The 23,031-nt window shown below is 50.5% G+C and overlaps 2 protein-coding genes across 6 annotated transcripts in view; both read right to left on the bottom strand.

The window, feature by feature from the left end:
- The window catches only part of TJP3 (tight junction protein 3), a 34,344-nt gene extending 23,944 nt beyond the window's left edge, over positions 1–10,400 (bottom strand). The window contains exons 1-2 of one of the 5 annotated variants that reach the window (XM_061602093.1): positions 8,293–8,440; positions 6,658–6,712 (exon numbers count right to left, since the gene is read on the bottom strand). Coding sequence is in view for 2 of the 5 variants with exons in the window: in XM_061602095.1 (XP_061458079.1) it covers positions 1,214–1,231 (18 nt within the window). In the remaining 3 variants the exon portion in view is untranslated. Of the gene's footprint in view, positions 1–1,213; positions 1,425–6,657; positions 6,713–8,292; positions 8,441–10,147 lie in introns of those variants that run through there. The other 4 variants (XM_061602091.1, XM_061602092.1, XM_061602095.1 and 1 more) reach the window with 4 other exon arrangements.
- Positions 10,401–17,314: 6,914 nt separating this feature from the next.
- The window catches only part of APC2 (APC regulator of WNT signaling pathway 2), a 33,362-nt gene continuing 27,645 nt past the window's right edge, over positions 17,315–23,031 (bottom strand). Inside the window, exon 14 of the mRNA XM_061600703.1 lies at positions 17,315–23,012. Coding sequence (XP_061456687.1) covers positions 17,378–23,012 — 5,635 coding nt within the window. The 3' untranslated portion in view covers positions 17,315–17,377. The remainder of the gene's footprint in view (positions 23,013–23,031) is intronic.

Here is a 23,031-nt window from a genome sequence, read left to right as displayed (position 1 = left end):
ATACTAGTAATAAATAATAATAGTAATAATAGTTTAGACACACTGGAATTAATGGATCCAATACTGCTTGCTCTGACCAGCAGCCGCTTTCCAGAGTCTCAGGCATGCAGAGGCTTTCCTCCATCGTGCCGGGGACTGAACGAGGGTCTCATGCATGCAAAGGCAGGCCCTCTACCCACTGAGCCGTGGTCCCTTCAACTACCATGTGGAGCTGAGAGAGATTTTTTTTCCCCTGCCTGCCCTACAGGCGGGGCTGCCGACCAGCTGGAAAAGTAAACAGCTGCTCTCCCAGAAGGCACAATGGTCAACCGAGTCACGGCACCCAAGAGTGGCAAGCCCACATTCCTGGGATGATTTATGAGAGGCTGGAACTACGGTGGCCCAGAAGGGCTCTTTCTTTCTCCTTCGCACCCTGCCACCCCCTCCTCCACCACCCACCAGCCCTCCCTCCCTGAAGTGCCAGGGATGCCAACACCCAAAGAGCGCTCGGCTCCTCTGCGCTTTTCAAACGACACTGTTAACAGGCAAAAAGGGCACAGGTGCAGTTGGCTCCCATGTCGGGAAACAGGTTCCTTGGGCTGAATTTCTGCCTGTTTTGCAGCCGTGGGAAAACAAGGGGGCATGTTTCCAGTCCAAAAAACCCAGGAGTCAGAGAGGCAAGAAAAGTGCAGGGGGAAGCAGACAAACATTCATTCTCCCTCAGAAACCAGAATCTTCCTCCCCGTGCAAAAAAAAACTCCAGTCAGCTGAGGTTACTCAGCACTGTGGCAAAACGCACTCTGCACATGCCCAGAGCCACACTTTTGGCTTCACAGTTTTCGTTCTCCAACCCACGCCTTTGCAAATCTTTTTTCTTTCACACGGAGGAGACCGTGGTCCCCCCCCAATGAAGCTCAACATGTTAACCCTGCAAGAAAAGGGCACCTCTGAGCACGTCCAAAGGCCCAGCCTCTCACTCCAAAGCCTAACCTCTCTGCCCCCACACACACACCTGTGAGATTTTGGCACCAGGTGGGCCTGACAGTTCCGAGCCTTTCCATTCAACACTGCTGAAATCTCCCCCTCGAGAGAAAGGTTAAAATGTCGTTAAGCTGAGATTCCCAATCCTCCTCCTCTCATGCGCTTGGAGACACGCACATTGCCCCCCGCCCTGCCCGCTAGAGGTGGGTCGCAAAGCAATGCACACCTGCCAGGACCATACACACGTACTTGCCTCAAATCTCACAGCCATGTCGGTCAGTGCCTGCCCGGCCCATACATCATCCTCGTGCGCTCCGCAGGGAACGGGGTGGGCGACAGGGCCAGGGGTGGGCACCTCAAGTCCTGGGGTGACCTGCTTTTCCTTGCCCTATCTAAAAAACCTGGCCGTGGCCCAACTGAAGGCAGACTCCCTCCCCAAAATACTAATTATGCAAGGCCGTCTCCTGACTCCTCTTCTTCCTCCTCCTCCCCCTTTCCCAGCCCCTCCCCCTGCAACCACAGCCAGGTGAAACCTCCCCGCAGACACACCTATTTCCAGGTGCAGCCAGAGCACTCCGGCTCTCCAGAACAACAGCAGGCACAGAGGTCCTTCAAGGGAGCCAGGAAATGTGCTCAGTGCCTTAACTCCACAAACACAGCTTGCTCGCCTCCAGGCGCACAGGGCAGATATGCTCTTGTCAGGGGTTCCCAAACGGCGGTCCATGGACCACCAGCGGTCCAAAAGCCTCATTCCGCAGTGGGTCTGCCTCAAGTATGTACCTCGATGCTCCCTGGCTTTTTTACGGCTTCTCGCCTTTGTCATCTTGAGTTTTTACCGCATCACCGTTTGATGGGAGGCAACTTGCGAGACCACAAAACGCAATCTTGGAATTTAAAAAAAACAAGGAGCAATTTAAAAAGACAAGCCGTCGACCAGAGCGCACTGCAGTCGCTATGACAGGCAGAAAAATCAAACAACGGTCCGCCAAGACCAACAATTTTCACAGGGGCAGAAAGGTTTTGGGGAGCCCTGCTCTGGCTGATTTCTGCAAGAGATTGAAGGCTTCCGATCCCTAATTGTTTGAACCACAGTGGTGCTCTGCAAAAAAAAGGGGGGTTAGAGACTGATATGCTACGTGTCTAACATAAAAAGCTGCCTTATCCTGAGTTGGTCCATCTACTTCAGCAATGTCTGCACTGATTGGCAGCAGCTCTCCAGGGTTGCAGACAAGGGTCTTTGCTGTCCCTCTCTGAGGACTGAAGCTGGGACCTTCCGCCTGCAAAGCAGGTGCTCTGTGAGCTGTGGCCCTTCTTCCTAAAAAAAATAAATCAAGCTTCCAGTCCTCATGATTCTGAAAAAAAGGGGCTGATTTAAAGAGACACAGAGGACACTGCCTTATACTGAGTCAGATCATTGGTTCATCTAGCTTAGGATTGTCGACACTGACCGGCAGCAGCTCTCCAGGATTTCAGACAGGGCACTTTCCCAGCCCTACCTGGAGATGCCGGAGGTTGAACCTGATGCCTCCTGCATGCAAAGCGGGCGCTCTGCCATTGAGCTATGGTCCTTCCTGTAAAGATGACATAAGATTCCAGTCCTCATGGTTCTGAATAAAGGGCTCGTTTAAATAGGAACTTCCTGTAAAGATAAATGTAAGGTTCTAGTCCTCATGATTCTGAATAAAGGGCTGGTTTAAATAGGAACATAAGACCCTGCCTCTTACCAAATCAGTTCCATCTAGCAACTTTCCAGATTTAATGGCCGTATGGGGCACGCCCTTCTTTAAATAGCTATTTGTTTTCGTTCAGTCGTGAAGCACGCAGGTGAACATGTCTCCTCATCCCCCACCCCTGCACCCATTTCACAGATTCCACGCACTGACATTATGTTTACAAGCCTGAGATCAACACTAGAATCTGGGATGTACCTTTGCCCCCTCCGGCCATGGGCGTGCCCATTGGCTCAACGATATTTCAGTGCCCTCAGCCACAAATATTGACAGACGGCGCAAAAGGGGAAAGCTAGATTATTTGTGGTTAGCAAACTCAGGGACGGAGGCACAAGGCTGGTAGTTTGTTACGAGTGGGACCACAGTATTATTGTAGAGTTGGAAGAGGCCTCTAAGGCCATCTAGTCCAACCCCCTGCTCCATGCAGGAATCCAACTTAAAGCTGTCCAGCTGCCTCCTAAATGCCTCCAGGAAAAGAAATACTACCGATGTTATAAATCCACCTCCAGTGGCTCAAAAATGCACCCTGGTTTCATGCAGACAAAGAGGAAACAACTCTTGAACCTGGTGAGCTCAGAAATCAGCTGCTCTGGTCAAGCCGGCGGCTTAACCTCCTAGGCCTGGCAAGGCTTAAAACTGCATGCTGCTTGCATCAGACATTGCCTTTGGCCTTCCAGAGGTTGCTGAACGACAGCTCCCATCATCCCTGGACATTGGCCACACTGGCTGGGGCTTATGGGAGTTGTAGTTTGGCAACCTCCAGAGGAATAAAGGTTCCCCATGGATGCTATGCCACTAAAGGACGCGGAGACGAGATTTGCAAACAGTGCTCTTGCGTCAAATCCATCTCTTTTTCTTTGGCATAAGAACAGCCATGTTGGATCAAGCCAGTGGCCCACTTAGTCCAGGACCCTGTCCTCAGATGCCCCAATGGGAAGAAGGCCGTAAACAGGACCTGAGAGCAACAGCAACTCTCCCCACTTGCGATTCCCAGCAACTGGGTTTCAGCGATAGACTGCCTCTGGGCGTGGAGGCTCCATTCTCAGCTGTCATGGCTAAGAAGAGCCAAAGGGGGCCCATCTAGTCCAGCATCCCATTCTCGCAGTGGCCAATCGGATCCCCCAGGCAGCTCACAGGCAGGGCATAAAGTCAAGAGCCCCTCTCTTCGTAAGAAGGATCAGTGCTGGCCTATGCTGGATCAGGCCAACAGGGGCCCATCTAGTCCACGATCCTGTTCTCAGAGTAGCCAACCAGATGCTCAAAGGAAGCCCGCAAGCAGGACCTCAGCACAACAGCAGCAGCTCTCACCCACCTCCCCTCCGAACTGGCAAACTCGGGGCAGTTCCAGACTGTCGCTATTTTCGGGCAGGATCCAATCGCATCCCGACTAATTCAGGTTGTGCAATTATCGCCGATTGTTGCACACACCTATTCTCTCCCCCTCACCTTGCAAAAAAAAAGGGGGGGACTTTTTGCTGCTCTGGGCTCCTTTGAGAGAACGGGCGGGATATAAAATAAATAAATAAATGCAACAGAAACTGACCTGGACCCTGCGATCACCATCTGAGGTCCACCTTTGTGCGCTCCCTCCACGGGAGGTCCGGAGGTTGTCAACATGAGAACAGACCTTTTGAGTGGTGGCCCTCGCTTGTGGAATGCACTCTGCAGGGAGGCACCATCTTTGTCTATTTTTAGGAGCCAGGCAAAGGCGCTCCTCTTTAATCAGACTTTTGCCCATTATGTGAAGAGTTTCAGACATTTGTGGGCTCTTAATAGCACGCACACGCGTGTGTGTGGAAATGTGTAGGACTTGACTTTTATCTGCACTGATGCGTTTTTAAGGTGCGATTGCTGGCGTTTGCTTTAAGTGGTTCGCTCCGAATCACTTTTGTGTGGAAAATATTGTGGAATAACGCTTGCTTTGACACAACATCATCTAACCACCCTGCAAACGAACCAGAGCGACTGCATCATTAAACCACCAACACTGTCTAATCTCCCTGCAAAAAAAATCCAGACTAATGCTCAGGAAACAGGTCCTCTGGAAATGCCCTCAGAGGGAGAAAGCATTCAGCGACTGAGCTTTTTTCGTGTTTGTGTGTGTTGCAGGGCGGGTAGTTGAGAGAGGATAGAGGGCTGATCTCCGGGAGCTACAGCAGGTGAGCACTGGACCATGTTCACATAGCAAGCGACCACGGAAAGGGAAACATGCCTTTGAGGGCGCAACCTCCAGCCAAACAAACAACAACAAAAGAATGCATCGTAAAAAATTAATACATCACCAAACTGAAACTCGCAGGATGTGCCAAGCAAGAGGCAGAAAAGGGCGTTGCCTTCGCAGCTTCCAACCAACAGGTTTGGCTGGAAAGAGAGGCACAGAAGGATTTCCTGGCCTTCCAACAGCCCCCCCCATCAGCCCACAAAACTGAAAGGCGGCAGGCATTCTTTTGAGCCCAACTCTATTTTCATTGCCTTATAACGAGTCAGACCGTTGGCCCATCAAGCTCTATATTGTCTGCACTGGCTGGCAGCGCCTCTCCAGGCTTTCAGAATGGAGACCGTCTCCCAGCCCTAACTGGAGATGCCACGGACTGAACCTCAGACTTTCTGCATGCAGTGCAGGTGTTCTGCCATGTAGCTCTTTCGCTTAACAATAAACCAAGTTTCTGGTCCTCATTGTGCTGAATAAAGGGCTGATTTGAAGAGGAATTCAGGAAGCTGCCTAATACAGAGTTAGGTTATTGGGCCCATCTACTCAGTGTCGTCTACACTAACTGGCAGCTGCTCTCCAGGATTTTCAGGCCCGGGACCCTCCTAGCCTTACCTGTAGATGCTGAGGGTTGAACCTGGGCCCTTCTGCATACAGAGCTACAGCCTTCCTTAATCCCATTGAGGGATCGCAACCACTTTTGCCAAGTTGGTGCCCTCCAGATCCTTTGAATTACAACTCCCATCAGGTATGCTGGGCGGGGCTGATGGGAGTTGTAGTCCAAGCGCCTTGCTGGCTAGGCCTGATGGGAGCTTGGAGTCCAGGCTGGATTATGGTCCCCCTCGCTTTGGCAACTCCAGAGCTAATGGCAGTATGGCATAGTGGCCAGCACATCAGACTAGGACCTAGGAGGCCAGGGTGCAAATCTTGACTCAGCTGTAGACTTCCCTGGGTGACCCTGGGAGTTGGTCTCTCTCTCTCTCTCTCTCTCTCTCTGCCTAACCTACCTCACAGGGTTGTTGGGAAGACAAAATGAATAGCGGTGGAGAACCACGTAAGCCACCTTGAGCTCCTGGAAGGAAAGGTGGGCTTGAAATATAAGAAATAATCAATAAAATAAACAATCACAAAAGCTCTCTGTCGCCTCCCGGAAAGCCCAAGACATTTTGCTGCCTGAGCCATGGGACAAGGCGAGTCTCAGGAGGCCTGCAGCAGCTGGGTCAAGCTGTGGCCGACCAGATGCCCCAAACGGGAAGGAGCCCCGAAGCAGGCCCTGAGCGCAAGAGCAACTCTCCCCTCCTGCGGCTTCCAGCAACTGGCATTCAGAAGCATCCTGCCTCCGAGCGTGGAGGCAGAGCAGAGCCACAGTGGCTAACAGCCTAATTATCCTCCATGAATTTGGCTCACTCTGTGTCATGGTGAGGCTGGCCTAGCTTTTCAGCAGTTTTTTTTTTTAAAACAAAAATCCAACTTCATTCAAAACCATGTCCGGCCGCCAGCCTAATACTCTGGACTTTACGCAAGAAATATTAGCAACTGGCTCAGAGTGCAAATCCAAATGACAGAAAAGCCAGCCTAGCCTGCACATTCCAATCCCCTCCCAGCCAATCAGGAAGCCCAGATAAGGCCCAGCACAGTTAGTCAGCCCTGCACAGATCAGTTTACACTGACTGGCAGCAATTTTCCAGGGTTTCAGACCAGGACTCTCTCCCTGCCCTAACATACAAATCATCTACACTCTTTCACACAGATGCTTACTTGGATGTAAAGACGTCACTGTCGCGTGCGAACAAACCTCTCAAGTCTCCGGTCCCTTGTGTGAAGGTAGAAATTAAAACAAAACAAAACATGCAGGCAGGATTCAACACAATTGCTTGCCGAAGTCGCCCCCACAACAAGAAGCTTATTTTTATTATACAAAATGTTTGATCAATGTCAGAAATAAAATGCAGCATTAAACAAGTGTGCAGTCTGTGCACCTGTGTATGCGGCAGCTGAGCCATACAGAATCAACGCTTACACACATGTCGAGACCACGTGGACCTGTGTTCAGCGCTGCATGTTATTAGGCCTCAAGTCTCTAGTCCCTTGTGTGAAGACAGATTTTCTTTTTTTTTTTAAATGCAGGCAGGATTCTGGAGGATTCTTCAAAGTGACCCCAGAAGAACAAGCTGATTGCTATTTTATGATACAGCAAGATTTTACAGGCACTAACTTTCCTGGCAACCCAGATATCACTGGACAGAAGAACGTTTTTATCTGCAACTGTTTTTTTAACAATGTTTTTAGTTGTTATTAGAATACTTTTTTATTTGTTGTTAAAAAAAATTGTTGTTAAATCGTGTTTGTTTCCTCCTCACGGGATATACATATAACAAATAATAATAATAAATAAATAGTAAAAGAAATGATAAAGCGCTTTGGGCCTTACATGTGCACAAACAGCAGCAAAGGATTCTTGCAACTCACAAGAATGTAAGTTGCAAGCCTAAAACCAGGTCTGTTCAGAAGATACTCTGAAGTCAGCCCCATGGAGTTCAGTGGGGTTTAGGATTTACGCCCTGGGAAGTGGGGGAGGCAGCCTTGCTGTTGCAGCCGAAGTCAATTCAAATCAGGCCACCTCTATTTCTGTTTTGGCAACGCTGCAAAATATCTGCTTGCCACTCCTTAGCTGGCCTCTCACGACAAACGTTTCTAGGTACTGAAGGCAAAAATTCAACCTATCAAGTGAAAAAAGGGGGGAGTTGGAGAGGCAAATTAAAAAGGGGTGGGGAGTGGAAGCAACCCGGAAGGACGCAGGAATATCAGCCCACCCAACCACGTGCAAAAACAAGGAAGTCAGTTTTCCTCCTAAATGTAGACACAGAGGGGGGCATCCCCCCTTCAGCCGTAGTCAGACGGCCCCTGGAAATGAATGCAACCCCAAGTCAGTCTTGCACCCATTCATTCCAGCGGGCCTACTCTGAGTAGGGGCTGAGTTGCAAACGCCCCAGAGACAGTGCGTGGCTACTCGGAAGTAAGTCCGATTAAGTCCAAAAGAGAGGAGAGGGGAGGGGGCTTCCTCCCAGTACAAACAGCCCCTGAGCCGATCACCTAAAAAAAAAACTCCAAGGGGGACACCTGTCTGCCCAGCCTAACCCAACCCACGTAGGGCCTTTTGGGGAGGCATCGTGGCCTTCGGCCCTTTAGTGGATCGGGCCCGGGAGAAGTACCAGGACTGGGGGGCTTCGGAGGCAAGCTGGAGGGGGTCTCTCTCTCTCTCCCCCTCCTATGCTTTCTTGAGGAGGACCCTTGAGCTAGCCGGGCGTGCGCCCAGACGCATTTGGAGAAGGAAGGCTTGATGGAAAGGCGTTTTTGGGGAGAGGGTGCTCCCCGCTGGCCCCAAAGACTTACCTGCCGGGCTTGGGGGCTCCTCGGCGGCGGGCTATGGGCTCAGGAGCCCTTGCGAAGCGCCGTCTGATCAGAAACACAAACTTTTTGCCTGCAAGCCGGCGCGCAGGTAAAAGTCCTTTTGCCCTGGAATGCGGCAGAGCTACTTATCTTAACCCCTTCTGCTCGGGCTCAGGAGGAGAGAAGCTGGCTGGCTGGGGCTGGTCTATTTAACCCAGTATTGTCTACACTGACTGGCAGGTGCTGGCCAAGGTTTCAGAGAGCCAGTCGTGGTTAAGAGTGTGGGACTGGAACCTGGGAAGCCAACTACCCCCCCAGTCAGCCCTGAAGCTCAATGGGTGACCTAAGAGGCCAGTCATTATGTCTCTTAGCCCAACCTACCTCACAGGGTTGTTGTAAGGGTAAAGTCAGGAGGCGGGAGAACCATGTTTGTAAGCCCCTTTGAGCTCCTTGGTGGAAAGGTGGGATAGAAATTAAGTAAATAGGCCGATAAATGGGAATAGCTTTCAGCCAGGCACTGAACTGCAGGCATTCTGTCTGCAAAGCAGGTGCTCTACCATTGAGCTGTGGCCCTTTCCTTGAAAATAAATTCAGATTCTAGTCCTCATGGTTTCTGAATAAAGGATGGATTTAAATAGGAAGCTGCCTCCCCCTACCCCACCCTGAGTCGGGACGCTGGTCAGTTAGCTCAGTATATTGTCCACACCGGCGCCAAGGTTTCAGGCAGGGGGGATGCAGAAGCTGGGTCTTTCTGCATGCAAAGCAGGTGCTCTCACCACTGAGCTACGTACCTTGTCAAAATGGCAAGCTCTGTGGCTGTGCAGGCCCATTATTAGAATAAGAGACGATCCCCAAAACAACAGCAGTAAAACTCATGAATTTATCTTGATTTCAACAGGTTGTATCTAACATTAGCCCTATTCAGGGTAGACCCATTAAAATGAATGCAGTCATGTCCATTTCAACAGGCCTACTCTGCGTTTGCCCAAAGTTAGATAGAACAAAGTGGGTCTGCTCTGAATACAGCTTAATTGGATTCAGTCTGCTATCTTTACGGTTTTAGAAGTTTGGTTTTCGTTTTTTTAAATTAATATTTATTTATTTATTTGCCACCTCATAGCCGAAGCTCTCTGGACGGTTTACAACAATTAAGAACATTAAAAACAAGTCTACAAAGTTAAACCATACCAAATTAAAACCCATAAAAACCGATCAGGCAAGTTAATATCGCAAACCATTTTATGCAAACTGCTTAGAGATTTATTTATTTCTTTTTGGTTAACCAGTCTATAAATCTCGTTGCATAAAAAAGAAATAAATGTTACTGCTGACTCCAGAGTGCACACACGATTAAACGAGAAAGACACATCAGAGCCAAAACTCAAAAATTAAAAGATGTACAGGGTGGGAGGTGTAATCTTTAGATATTTTAAACCGCCCTGAGTGGTTTGCACAAGAAGGGCGTGAGAGAAGTGTCCTACTAAATAAATACATAAATCATTTTTTATAGGGCAGAAGTAAGGTCTCACTGAATTTAGTGGGATTTACTTTTAAGTGTGCATGGAGCCATTTCAGCTTTTGCAGTGCGTGTTGTTTTCAAACTTTATAAGCCACCTTGGAAGCCTGTTTGAATTGTGGGATGAAAGTTCTTTAAATATTATTATTATTATTATTATTATTAAATTTATACCCTGCCCTTCCTCCCAGGAGCCCAGGAAGGCAAACAAAAACATTACACTCTAAAACAAACAAAATATATTAAAACAAAACATCTTTAAAAAAAACAAGCTTTAAAAACATCTTAAAAAGCCATTCCAACACAGATGCAGACTAATACTAACAAATTAATAAATCTCACCTTTCATTCTGCCAGGGTTTGTACACTTCTTTTTTAAAAAAACTTCTCAGGCTTTTTACACAGAAAATGCTTTCCAGTGCTGCCTTTAAATGTTTGTCATTTTTTTTAAAAAAATTATTCCCCTTTTAAGATACTTTTGATTTGCTTACGTCATTGATACCTTGCTCTTTAGCCGAAAAGGCTAGAAGAGCGACTTCCAAAACAAGCTCTGAAATAGTGCCTGCCCCTCAGGGCTTACAATCTAAAAAAAAGGCATGACACACAAGGAAAAAGGGAGGAGGGCAAAGGAAGCGCAAGTGCAGGCTCTTAAAGTTACAGTCAACGTCAGATCCAGGAGCAGAACTGACGATAGTGTACAGGCCAGGAGGAAGGGCAGTTCCTGCTTTCTCTCAATATTATTACAGATGTGGGATGTCTGACATGTTCAGGGACTTCAGACATCCCTAGACCTTCTTTCAGGATATTCCACACACCCCTTTGCCTCCTCTCCCCGTTCTCCCCCCCCCAAACACTTAGCATCCTGTGGCCACTGAGTATATTCAGTTTTCATTGGGCTGTTTGGGGGGGGGAGGAATTGCCTGCCCTTTAGGTCCTCCCCCAATATTTTGTGTACCCTGAGCCACCTTCCTTGGGTGCAGGCGGACTCATTTTGGCTACAGAGCAATCCTAATTAAGCATCTATGCTTCATTTTTGTAGCTGTGAGCAGGACTCGCAACAAAATGTTGCAGCGTGAAGCACTTCTCACTCAGTCAGGCTTCTCCTTTCCATTCCCCATCCCCCCCCCCGTTTCCCTCCGTTTCCGATCATCTGGGAAAATTCTCTTCCTGGGACCATGACCCACAGAATGGCTGTTGCCCCTGAACTGTGGAAGGCCCTTATCTCTGCCGTATATGAAATATCACTCATAAGTAGCTTCAGTCATCTTCTAAAGAGTTATCTTTTTTTGCCCAGGCTTTCCCAGACGCATAAGACTGGACCCTGTTTTTATATCTTCTATATTAGTAGTACTAGTATTGCCACCACCACCACTATAAGCATACAGTAGGAGATTGATTTATTGCATTTATATGGCACCTTTCCTGCAAGGAGCTCAAGGTGGCACACATGGTTCTTCTCCTCATTTAATCCCCACAACAGCCCTGTGAGGTAGGGTAGGATAGGTTGAGAGGCAGCGACCAGCCCCCAAGGTCACCCAGTGAGCTTCATGGCAGAGTGAGGATTCGAACCCTGCTCTTCTCCCAGGTCCTAGTCCGACACGCTACCCGCTTTGCCACATTGGCTCTCCAAAAAAGCATATATAAAGCACATGCTTTTCTATTACTGTTTTACTACCTTTATGTTGCATTTGTTTTGTTTCTGTTTTGAGGACATCGTTTCTCAGCTTTAATGGACTGCGGAGCGATTTGTAACATATAAAGTGGCTTCTAAATGTTTGAAATGTGCAAATGTGAAATAAATTACATACTTACTGAGCTCAGTCCTCGTTGCACTGTTTGCGAAGCCCCTTTAGAGCCTCCCCCCCCAATATATATATATATATATATATATATATATATATATATATATATATATATATATATATATATATATATATATATATGTAGGTACTTGCGGAAACCTCTGGGCTCCCCTAAGCATACTGATCCCTCCTGCACAGACAGGCTTTTTTTAACTGCAGATGCACCACCTCTCGCTGTCTAAACATTACTTCCCAAACCATGATCCGCATGATCTGCACCATGTCTGTGGGTTTGTGGTTGGAGAGAGGAGACGGCATATCCATCGCGCTGAACATTCTTCTCTTATTTCAGATATTGTATTCACAATCTGAATGCTATGAAACACAACCAAATGCAATATAAGAGATCAAACCAGCCATTCCAATGCAATCCAACATCATGCGGCATCAAGCGCAGCGCATTGCAATGGCCACAACAGGGAGAAAAATCACAAAGTGGTCTGCTAAGGACCCCGGCAATTTTCAAGGGGGTTTCCAGCTAGAAAAAGTCTGGGACCCACGGGACCAGAAAGAACGAAATATCCTGTAAATGGCCCTGGGAGCCTGTGAAAGGCAGTATGAGAATCCTCATGTACATATTTATATCCCACACGATCCATTGTCAGACCAGATTAAAAAGAAAAAAAAAGAAAAAAGGGAGAAAGTAGGGGGAAATGGTCTGCCAAAAATCCCCAGAATCCGCAGTTGGTACGATAACATAATCCACCCAATTTTACGGATTAGTACTTTTATAACCCACCTTCTCCTCTAAGGAGGTCAAGGGGGCATACATGATTGTCCTCCCCACAACAAACCTGTGAGGTAGGCAAGGCTGAGAGACTGAGTGGCCCCCCAAGGTCACCCAGTGAGCTTCATGGCTGAGTGGGGATTTGAACCCTGACACACACACACACCCAACCTGCACTATGCATTTAAAGCAGAATTATACCACTTTAAACGGTTGTGGATTCGTCCCCCAAAGAATCCTGGGAACTGTAGTTTGTTACGGGCACTGAGAGTTGTTGGGAGACTCTGACTCCCCCCTCCCAGAGCTGCTAGAGAGATGAAAGGAAGGGGACTGATGAGAGGGTCCTTTTCCATAACTGCAAACATGATTGGTAGCAGAACTAGGGTTTAGGTTTTTTTCCTTTTTGTTGCAACGTAAGGAAACACCCTCCTAGCGTGAATATTGGAAACAGAAAGAAAGGGTCTGGATTCCAGGCACTCTTGAATGCTAGCTGTGCTAGGGTTTTGTTTTGTTTGTTTGTCTTGAGGGGGTGGGGAATTAAACACTATTCTGTGCAGATCTACTGTAACGGGATTCGAGGGGCAGGGGTTGAGCTGGATGTCCTCAAGGTTCATTCCGACTCCAGGATTCTGCAGGCTGGGGCTCTGGAGTCACAGAAGGGGTTCTTTTAAAGCCAAGTGGGCAAGCCTGCCCAGCAGGGTCCAGCTTTGTTATGTAAAACACTGCTAGCCAAGCACAAATAAATGGGTTGCCATAGGAACAAATGGCTGGGAAAGGCAGCCTTTTGTTGGGGGCGTGGGGGTTCCCTTTCCCTCCCCCACCCTATAGCAAAATGTGGTCAGGAAGGAATCTATGCAAATCTGCTTTCTTTAGCCTGGCACTCACCAGATGTTTTGGACTCTGGATTTTCATCATCCCTGACCATTGGGCATGCTGGCTGGAGCGGATGGCCACATTTGGAGGGCCACAGCTGTTCCCCAATCCCTGACTTAGCCACTGTGACTAACAGCCATGGACAGGCTTATTCTCCTCCAATTAATTTGCCTCACCCAAGGACTTAAAAAGAGCCTCTGCGAGCCCAGACCAAGGCAGGCTGCCGCGGAAGTCTCACTTAGCTGTCATTCTCAGAAGCGCCTAGAAGATGGGTCCGTGTAGCACCTTCCCGATTCCTCTTAGAATCCCAGAAGTGGCAGAATATAAAGCCAGCGCCTCTCCCTCCTTCCAGCAGCTGGCATTCTGGGGTAGACTGCTTCTGAAAACGGAGGTTCTGCTTAGCCATGACGACTAACAGCAGGGGATAGGTCCTGTGTGGACCCGTCTGGAGGGCACCAGGTTGGCGAAGGCTGGCATATGAAACGGTGCCAACTTCCTTTCGAAACACAAGAGACAAAAACGGCACAGAGGGAAATCTCGTATGCTTCCACTGCGGTACACGTGCCTCAGATTGTGTTGTGCAGGTTCATCCAGGCCCTTGCGTCGGAGCTTAACCTCGGTGCCTCACCCCAAGATCTGCAATACAGGGACGAATACGACTGGCCTAAAGCTGTTGTTGCCAGGAAAACTGTGAATTGTCAAGCGCTCTGGATAACTGAAAGGGTTTATATGAGTATTCCAGTGACTGCTGTCATCAGAACAGTTTTCTGCTTATTTAATTTCCCCTTCCCTTTGAAAAACAGGGTGGTCAAGTGTCCGACTTAAGAGAGGACAGTCTTCGCTTTGAAGTGCTCCCCTGCCCGGTTTAAACACAAAGAGTCTTAAGACAAGAGAGCAGGAGATGTCCTGATCTGAGCAGGTGCACAACCACTAAGGTGAGTTAGGCTATGTACACACCATACATTTAAAGCACATTTTCTTTGCCCCAGAGAATCCTGGGAACTGTAGCCTACCCCTTGCAGAACTCCAGTTCCCAGCACCCTGAACAAACTACGGTTCCCAGGATTCTTTGGTGGGGGTGGTGGTAGTGTGGTTTAAGCGTGCTACAAATGGAGAGTGGACCTGCAGCTCTGGATTGTATGTCTAGCTAAATTAACAATCACGATTCCTAAACTTCCATCACAGGCTGTAAAGCAAGGACATCCACATTTTGTGCAAGCTGCTTCGGGGAGGAAGGGCAGGATATAAATTTAATCATCCTGTGTCCACTTTTTTGGTGATGCATCTTTTCCCTCTGTGAAACTGCCCCCCTAATCATCTCCCGCTCAGCCCACCTCTGCCACCACGTTGGTCTCTGGGATATTCCTCCCTGCACTTTCCGACAGTCTCCATAACAACGGAGCCCCCTTTTGTCCGTTTTGTAGCAGAAGGACGGTGACAATACGGTGTCATATACATCTCCCTAAAAACGCCCCGGCCCTAACAGAAAGCAGCGCGTTAGTCATTAACAGATTAAGGAGCTGCTGTAATTAGGCCCACGGCATCCCAGGGAGACCGTTATCATCCCAATCTAGCTTGTTGCATTAAAGGAAGGGATGGGGGAATCTTTTTTTTCCCCTCAGCCTGAGGGCCACATTCCCTTCCGGAGGGCCGCATGCCAGTGGAGGGCGGGGCCAGAAGCAAAGTGGGTGGGGCAACAAACATGAATTTTACTTTTGTACAGAATAAATGATCCTCCATGGCGCAGAGTGGTAAGCGGCGGTAACGCAGGCGAAAGCTCTGCTCACGGCCGGAGTTCGATTCCAAGGAAAGGAGGAAGTCGAATCTCCGGTAAAAGGAGTCGAGGTCCACTCAGCCTTCCATCCATCCATGGTCGGTGAAATGAGTACCCGGCATACGCTGGGGGGTAAAGAAAGGCCAGGGAAGGAACTGGCAATCCCACCCCATATATACAGTCTGCCTAGTAAAACGTCGCAAGACGTCACCCTAAGAGTCGGAAACGACTCGCACTATAAGTGCGGGGACACCTTTACCTTTACAGAAGGCTACTTTCTACACACACCCCTCTCTCTATCCTCCATCTAGCCAAACAAGAGTTCAAGGACACCTTTCAGCCAGGCAAAATCACTCAAGGAGTCTGCAAAGCAGGGCCAGTGAGGGGCGTGGCCTGGGGAGCGGGGGCGTGGCCTGGGGAGAGTCCGCAAAGCCAGATAAACAGGCCTGGAGGAATCAATTTGGTTCCCCACCCTGGCTTACCCTCTTCCTCTCATTTTTGAAAAGCCACAAATCTCTCCCCCCCCCGCCGCCGCCACCCCCAAATAAATGAGCTGAGAAGATCTTTTTTGCTTTCTTTTTAATTCATCAGTATTGGTGCCCACACGAGACTAATCGTGGAATCCTAGACAGGTCGACTCAGACGCAAGCCCCCCATCTTACTTCCAGGTAAGTGTGTGCAGGATCACAGCCTAATACATGCAACTGAGAGTTGAGGTTAAGGCTCTCTCTTCCCCCCTCCCCTTTGCCCCCCTTCTACACAAAGCATCTTCTTCTGTCCGTTTAAATTAAAGAGCACCGGGTTCGGGTCCCTTTCTGTATGCAAAAGAGGCTTTCGCCGCTTTCCCCAGAGGAGAATGAAGGCGGTCAAAGAGTTTGGCTGACTCCTCTTGGGCTGGCCGTCCTGAGCGCACTTTAGTTGTTTGGCCTTTGCCAAGGGCAGAATCTCCTGGAGTTGAGGTTTGGCCTACACAGCAGGGGGAGCCACTTTTGTACCTTTCCAGCTGTTGTAGGAGTCCAACTTCCATCAGCCCTGCCCCCCCACAGCCAGCATAGCCAATAGTCAGAGATGAAGGGTGTTAAGAGCATCACAGAAGAGCCCTGCAACTGGATCTGGCCAGTGGCCCATCTAGTCCAGCATCCTGTCCTTACAGTGGCTAACCAGATGCCGTAATGGGAAGCCCTCAAGCAGGACCTGAACACATCAGCAACTCTTCCCACTTGTGATTCCCAGCAAATTGTATCCAGAAGCATCCTGCCTCCGACAGTGGAGGGGGATTGTCGCCATTGTGGCTAGTAGCCATCAGTAGCCTTATCCTCCATGAGTTCTAGTCCAATAACATTTGGAGGGCACTGGGTTGGCTACCGTTGACCTCTGCGGTTCTTGATTTTGCATTGATGGTTCCAGGGGGGAGAAAAGTGGAGCAGGGGGACACAGTGCAATGGAGCCTTGGCACAAAGACGTCACACAACCATTGACTCCCCCCTTAACTAGTCCCGGGTGACTGAACGGTTCTGAATTCTCCCTCGTCCCCCAAGTCAGCGGAGAAAGGGGATAGTCTTGCATGTTGTGAAGTCAGAATAGCCTCTTGCATCAGGACATCGTCACTTGCCGATAACGATCAGAAACGGGGAACTGTCCATTTTCAAAACGAAGGGTCACTTTGAAAGCTGAACAACAGAATGTGGCAGAGGTTGTGTGGGTGGGGAATACAACCTTTTAAAAAACCAACAACAACCTTGGCTTCAAAATCTGAGAAGGAGGGGTCACTGCCGGCAATTTCCTGTCGGGAAATATAATGTCAAATTCACTGCAGGAGTTGCCAAGATAAACTTTACCTAATGTCCGTTTTTCCGTGTGGGGGAAAAAAAGAAGCTCTCCCCCACTCACCATAGGATGGGCCAGAGGGTGGTCAAAGCAAATTCTTCCAAAGAACAGCTTGCTGCTGCAGCAGCAGCAACAGCAAAATTATTGAAGGGCGACATTGTGCTCCTGAAGATGTTGTGGCTTAGCATGTCTTGTTTGCATCTCCTGCTGGGTCAAATCTTCCAAAATGTCATTTTTCCCCCGAAGAGAGAAAGAATTAGGTGGAAATGAAATGAATCATTTCCCAATATTCATTTATGTCTCTTTCATAAGAAGCAATTCCACCAGTCCTGTGTTAATAAGGAAGGCTCCAGATTCCTCCTTGAGGTGTTGAGAAGAGTGTGGGATGATGATTATGAAAATGACTTCTTTAAAAAAAAAATAATGGATGCAAAGCTTTTGTTTCCATACAAAGGTGCAACAGCTTGAAGACATCCCAGGATCTAGAGAGAACAGCCTCCAGGGATTCATCAGACCTGCATTTTCTGAATCTGTTTGTCGTTGACTGTCGCTTCCACCATGGGGCTTGGGGTGTAGTTGAAAGGAGTCACCCGAGCTGCCCGGCTCGGGGAGTTGTGTCTGCTTGGGGGGAAGTTCCCAAGAGAGCTGATTGGCCCTTCGTGGGTAAAGGAGATGGGCACCATTTGGGCCTTCCCTGGAGCTGAGGAGTCTCCCTCGCAGCCTTCCGGTGAGAACTTCAGCACCGGCTGCTTCTCTAGCGTCGGAGAGGTACTAGAGTTGGTCTTGGCCATGGAGAAGTCTTCCGTTTGAACGACGGCATCGCTGGTCTTCCTTTGGAGGTCTCCCTGGGCCTGATGGATCTCTTCTTCCTCCAAGGTGCTCACCAGCGGCAGAGCAGTAGAAGGAAGGGTCATCTTCAGAATATGGGGGATATCTTCATCACAGATCCTCTTCCAAGTCCCCCTCACCATCGCTTGCTGCTGATCTTCAGACCGTTTATCCAGAGTCCCCAGAGGGGGAACCACGGGTAGCTTTGGAGCCTCCTTGCTTTTCTTTTTTCCGCCTAATGACTCAGGGCAGCAGGGAGGGGAAGTGGCTGGGCTGGCCGCCCTCTTGATTACATTGATCTGAGGCGATGAAGAGTAACGCTTGAAAGGCTCTGGGGTCACGTTGCTCGTTTTGACGGGAAGCCTGGAAGGGCTTTCTGAACTGGTTCGCCTTGGAAGCCTCGTGCCCACAGAGACTCTGTGGCTTGGTAGAGGCATCTGGGAGATGATGGGCCGCTGGTTTGGCCTGGCCGGCTTGTCCACCTTGAGTTCGTCACACCGGGAAGAGCAGAGGAAGACCGGCGGCAGGCCAAGCCTGCCTCTCCGAGGTGAGGCACCTTGAGAGAGTGACGAGAGGAGCTCTGGAGAACGCTCCACACGGTGTCTCGTGAGGAGGCTGGATGACTCCTTGATGAACGTCAGCTGCCTCAGGAAGCCAGAGCGGTCTGACTCGCTGCCGATGGATCTCGTCGAGGACACACGCACCAAGTTGAGGCGGCTGGTCTGAAGGACCCCCTTCCCATTGGCTTTGGGCCTTGGGTCGCTGCCCCCACTGCCCCCTCTTCCCACCTGCTCCTCCAACACAGGCATGGAGCTCCTCGCCGGCAGAGTCTTCTTCACAGGCTTCTGCATGAAAGGGATCCGGACAGGTGATTTCTGGGTCTTGTGCTGCTTGGACACAGGTGATTTCTGGACCAATTTGGGGTTGGGGCCAGGAGGTGTGGAGTTCCCACCTGCCTTCCCGCCTTTGCAAGGTGGCATCTGTCTGTTGAGTGGCTGTGATGGTGATGTCAGCTTCTTCTGGTTGGGCTGAGACGGTGTGGATGTCCGAGATGACCCAGAGGAAGGAGCTTTTGTAATCCGGGCGGGCGGGGTCGCGCTTCTCTTGGGCAAGGTGAGGTCAACCATTTCTGAGATCTTCCCTGGCCGATGGAGACTCCGAGATCTCTGTTGGTTCAGGTTGAGGTTCTTCGTGGGGGCTTCCTGCTTGGTTGTGGGTCCTGTTTTCCTTGGGGTGGATCTGGGGCTCTGCGTCTGCGAGTCCTTGGTCACACTGGGCATGTAGATCACGGTCCTGCCCCGGAAGACCACCGGCAAGTTACTCGACGGTTTCTGTTGGCCTAGGTTTTTCTCCACCCTGCTGTTCCGGCTGCTGGCACTTCCAACTTCCACCAGCTTTTTGCCATCTTGGAAAGCCTTTCGCTGTTCTTTCTTCCCTGTGTGACTACCAGGGACGTTCCTGCCTGTCGTCTTCTCCTTCCTGTCCACAGGCAGCTGCAAAGTGGAGCTTGAAGAGAAGCCAGACATAAAGGAGAGAATGGAGTCGGATTCTGAGGAAGGATCCCTGGCAAAGGAAGAGGCTGCTTGGTGCAGCCAAGTGACAATAGAGTTTGCACCCTCCTGGATGGCCTTCCACTCAATGCTGTCCAGGTCTGAACCTCTTTCGGAGGCTACTTCATCCAGCAGGGCCTCAGGCTTCCGCTCCTTGCTCTTGAGTGCCTTCCGCTCCTTCTCACCATGCCTCCTCTTGGTCGAGTGGCACCTCCTCTTGGGCACGGCCAAACCGATGCCCTTGGGCAGCAGGTTGTCATCCGAGTTGCAACTGAGGGAACTGGCGGAGCTGTCTCTCCATTTGGACAAGGCTGTTCTTGTCTCGGGCCGACGGCTCAACGTCAGCTGGCGGTTGGCCCGGCTGCCGGACAGTTGGGCCCTCCCTTCTGTGTTGTAAAGTTCCACGTCGCTCAAGGAACTCAGGGAGGAGCTGAGGGAATAACACGGCGGGGTCTCGTCTGCAATGAGGTTGCTGCGGCGTTTGGCTGCCATCTTTGTTTTAGCCTGCGGCTGCTGTCTAAAAGTAAACTCGGGCTCTTTCTTGGCCCAGCATTCCTTCCTTTGTCCTTTGACAGCAGCGACAGCGGCTCTCTTGGGCGAATTCTTCACCCCACGCTCCGCCAAGTCACCTGAATCGTTCTCGTAGAAGCAATAGACGGCCTCTTCCGTTGGGGTAGTGTGGCACAGTGACTGGAAGACCATGTCGCTATCGCTGTTCTCCCGAGGGCCCTCTTTCCTGGAACGGCTGCCCTTGGAGCTGGCCCTCAGGCTGTCTTGCCTCATGAGGGTCAGCTCCAGGTTCTTGAGAGGGACGTGTCCTCTCTTGGACTCGGCGGATTGGGCCCTGCCTGCGCGAAGTGGGCTGGTGTGGTTTGATCCGGTTTTGTGCTTGTAGGCAGAAACCATTCTGGTTGGGGTTGAGTGGCTGGAGGTTATTTTTCCAGCGCGCAAGCTGCCCTGCTCACCCTTCACCACCTCCATCTTGACCCCTGCTCCTCGTGGCCCAGCCATTTCTCTCTTTTTCCCAGAGCAACGCCGTGAGTCCATCTCCTCCTTCATGGGGTACTGGAGGGTCTCATCACTCAGGGAAGCTGCACTGGAGAAGTTGACCGGGGTGCCTTCTGCCGAGTCCGTGAAGGAATCCTCATCGCCAATGTAGTCCTTGTTGGGCCTAGTGGCAGGAGCCCGTCTGTGCTTAGAGATACCCAAGTGGGAATTGGCAGGGACCAGCATATAGACTGGAACATGCACTGGCTTCTTGGCCTGAGGGTTGAAAACCTGGCCCGGAAAGCCAGAGACAAGGGATGTCCGGACTTTCCGGAAGTGTGTCGGCATGGCCGAGTTGATGCACTCCTTCAGGATCTCGATGTCTTCATCGGATGTCAGTTCAAGCCTCTCCGGCTTCCTCTGGCCCTCCCTGGCCCTCTCCTCATCTCGCTTTTCGTGTGCCACAAAGTTCAAGCCATTCCTTTCAGGGAATGGTGGCATGAGCTTCAGCTCAACATCCTTCTGGACATAATGCTCATGAAGGGGCAGCGCACTCAGACTGGAGGCGCAGGAGAAGTTCTCGTTGGGTTTCTCCACAGTGAAGTAGACCATGGAGTCGAGGTCTTGGGACATCTGGAACCGCTCTTTGAAATCCGTGATCTCCATGAATTTCTTGACGTTATTCTCCCACTGTATGTTGAACTGGCTCGCCTCCTTATCAGGCTGACTGCTCAACTCAAAGAGAGGCGTTTTGCTGCGGCTGGGAGGCATGGTCTGTCCGGGACTATCTGGCAACTCGCTCGGACTGACGGTCCCACTGATCATCTCACTGCACGGCTCGCTCTGGATAGAGCTGGCAATGGACGGACTCTCGAAACTTCCCAGAGAACTAACTGAACTGCAGCGGCTCATTACCAGGGGGGTCTCCTGGATATAATTCTCCGAGGAACTGGACGGAGTCAAGTCTTCGTGCCGGGAGGGCGAAGCGCCCCGAAGGAATTTCTTCTCCTTCTTGGGGAAGGGGATAGCAATGGGCTGCGAGGTGGCAAGGAAGGGTTCAACTTCCCCTTTGGTCTTTCCTTCTTCTTCTTCCTTGCGGAGGTCTTCCATCTTAGCAACCTCTTCCACCTCGATGATCTCCAGTGAGGAGTCACTGTCCATCTCGCTGTGGCTCTGTCCATCTAGCACATTGTCAGCTGAGGAAAGGGAAGAAAGGGAACTGCAACGAGAAAAGCATATTGGGGTATCCTCTATGGAGTATTTGTGCAGCTGCTCTTGCCCCAGCGGTGCCATGGCAGGAGCCTGGACAGGCAGCTTCTCCGGAATCTTGTTAAGGTTTTCTGCTGACTTCAGGGACAAACTTGGGTAGAAAGTACTGGCTCCCAGCACCCCTACGCTCTCCGGTGTTGGATTACCATTCTCCACATTCTGCATGAGAGGGACATGCTGGTAAGACGGAGAGAGCTTAATGGTGTGGACCTTTGGATCTGGATCCAGCTTGTTGCTTACACCTTTCTTCTTGGGTTCAGATTCCTTCCTGGCAACATCAGTGTTGGGGAAAACAGTTGCTTTGGGAGGCTTCTCAAGGGGTTCCAGTTTCTCCGCTGGCTCGCTGGGTGCTTGACGCTTCTTCCCCGCCAGTTCCATCTTTTCTGGCCTATTGATCAAGATGTTCTTCAAGTCGAGGCGGCTGGGACGCTTCTGATACCGGTGCAACTCGTCCTTGAAATCCAAGAAGGTAGTCCCGGTACACGGTTTCATGTGTTCCTTTGTGCAGTACCCATCGCTGGTACTCCCGCTGTTGAGGCTATCATTGGACAAGCTGGTGTAGGCTGTCTTCAGCCTCAAGAGGGTGTGAGCCCGGCACAGGCCTTCCCGCTTGATGAAGCCGCCGGTGTCTGACAGCCGGCAAGGGGAGCAAGACTGAGCGCGGGCCTCATGGACCTCATCCGAGCCATACTGCCAGTCGAGGCAGTGGTCCTCCGAGCTAAGGCTGAAACTGTCGTCAGAGGAAGTGTGGAGGACAGATATATCTTCCACCAGCTTGTCAATCTTGGCGACGGTGGTGGTGATCTTGTTGGCCAACTTCTCAACTGCCTCGGAGACTTCATCATCCGGGGGTAGGAGTAGCGGAGGGGCTGTCTTGGCTTCTGCTGGGTTCCCGGTCTCGTCTTTTACTGGTTCCAGGCACCCCCTTTGGGCGGCGGCTCTTGGCACAGCCTGCCCTTGGAGGAAGGAAGAGTTGAGGAACATGGAGAGGACTGACGCATTCCCGGTCTCTGTGCCGTTGGAGACATTGGGCACCTCGTCGTCATCAAAACAACCGGAGTCGGAAGCATAGTCCTTAACCAGACTGTCCATGTGCCTCATCGGCTTCTTGGCATTTTGGTTCTTCAACGTCTGCTTCTCCATGCTGTCAAAGGCTTCAGCTAAGTGCTTGGCATCCAGCTCAGCTTCCAGCGCCTTCTGCTTCCTCATGTACAGCGAAGGCATGCACGACCCTGGCGAGATCACCATGGCGTCTTTGTACTTGAGGGGCCGGTTGGCCAGAAGGTTCCTCAGGGCAGCTGCGCTGCCCATGGCGATCATCTTGTGCTTGGAGTGGACAAGGTTCCGCAGCATGCTGACCGCCCCTAGATCCCACAGCAGCTCCTGGTCTTTGGGGCTGCGGGCAGAAAGGTTCCAGAGGGTGCCGCAAGCGTTGCTGACGATGGTCAAGCTGTGCGATTTGAGGTGCTGGAGGAGAGTCTGCAGGCAGTTGTGATCCCGCAGGACTTGTCTGAAAGACAGCAGGGTTG

This window comes from Rhineura floridana, chromosome 18 (assembly GCF_030035675.1).
Source record: "Rhineura floridana isolate rRhiFlo1 chromosome 18, rRhiFlo1.hap2, whole genome shotgun sequence".
Taxonomy (NCBI): Eukaryota; Metazoa; Chordata; class Lepidosauria; order Squamata; family Rhineuridae; genus Rhineura; species Rhineura floridana.
The sequence above is the reverse complement of the archived record's forward strand: the minus strand, read 5'-3'. Positions and strand labels throughout refer to the sequence as shown.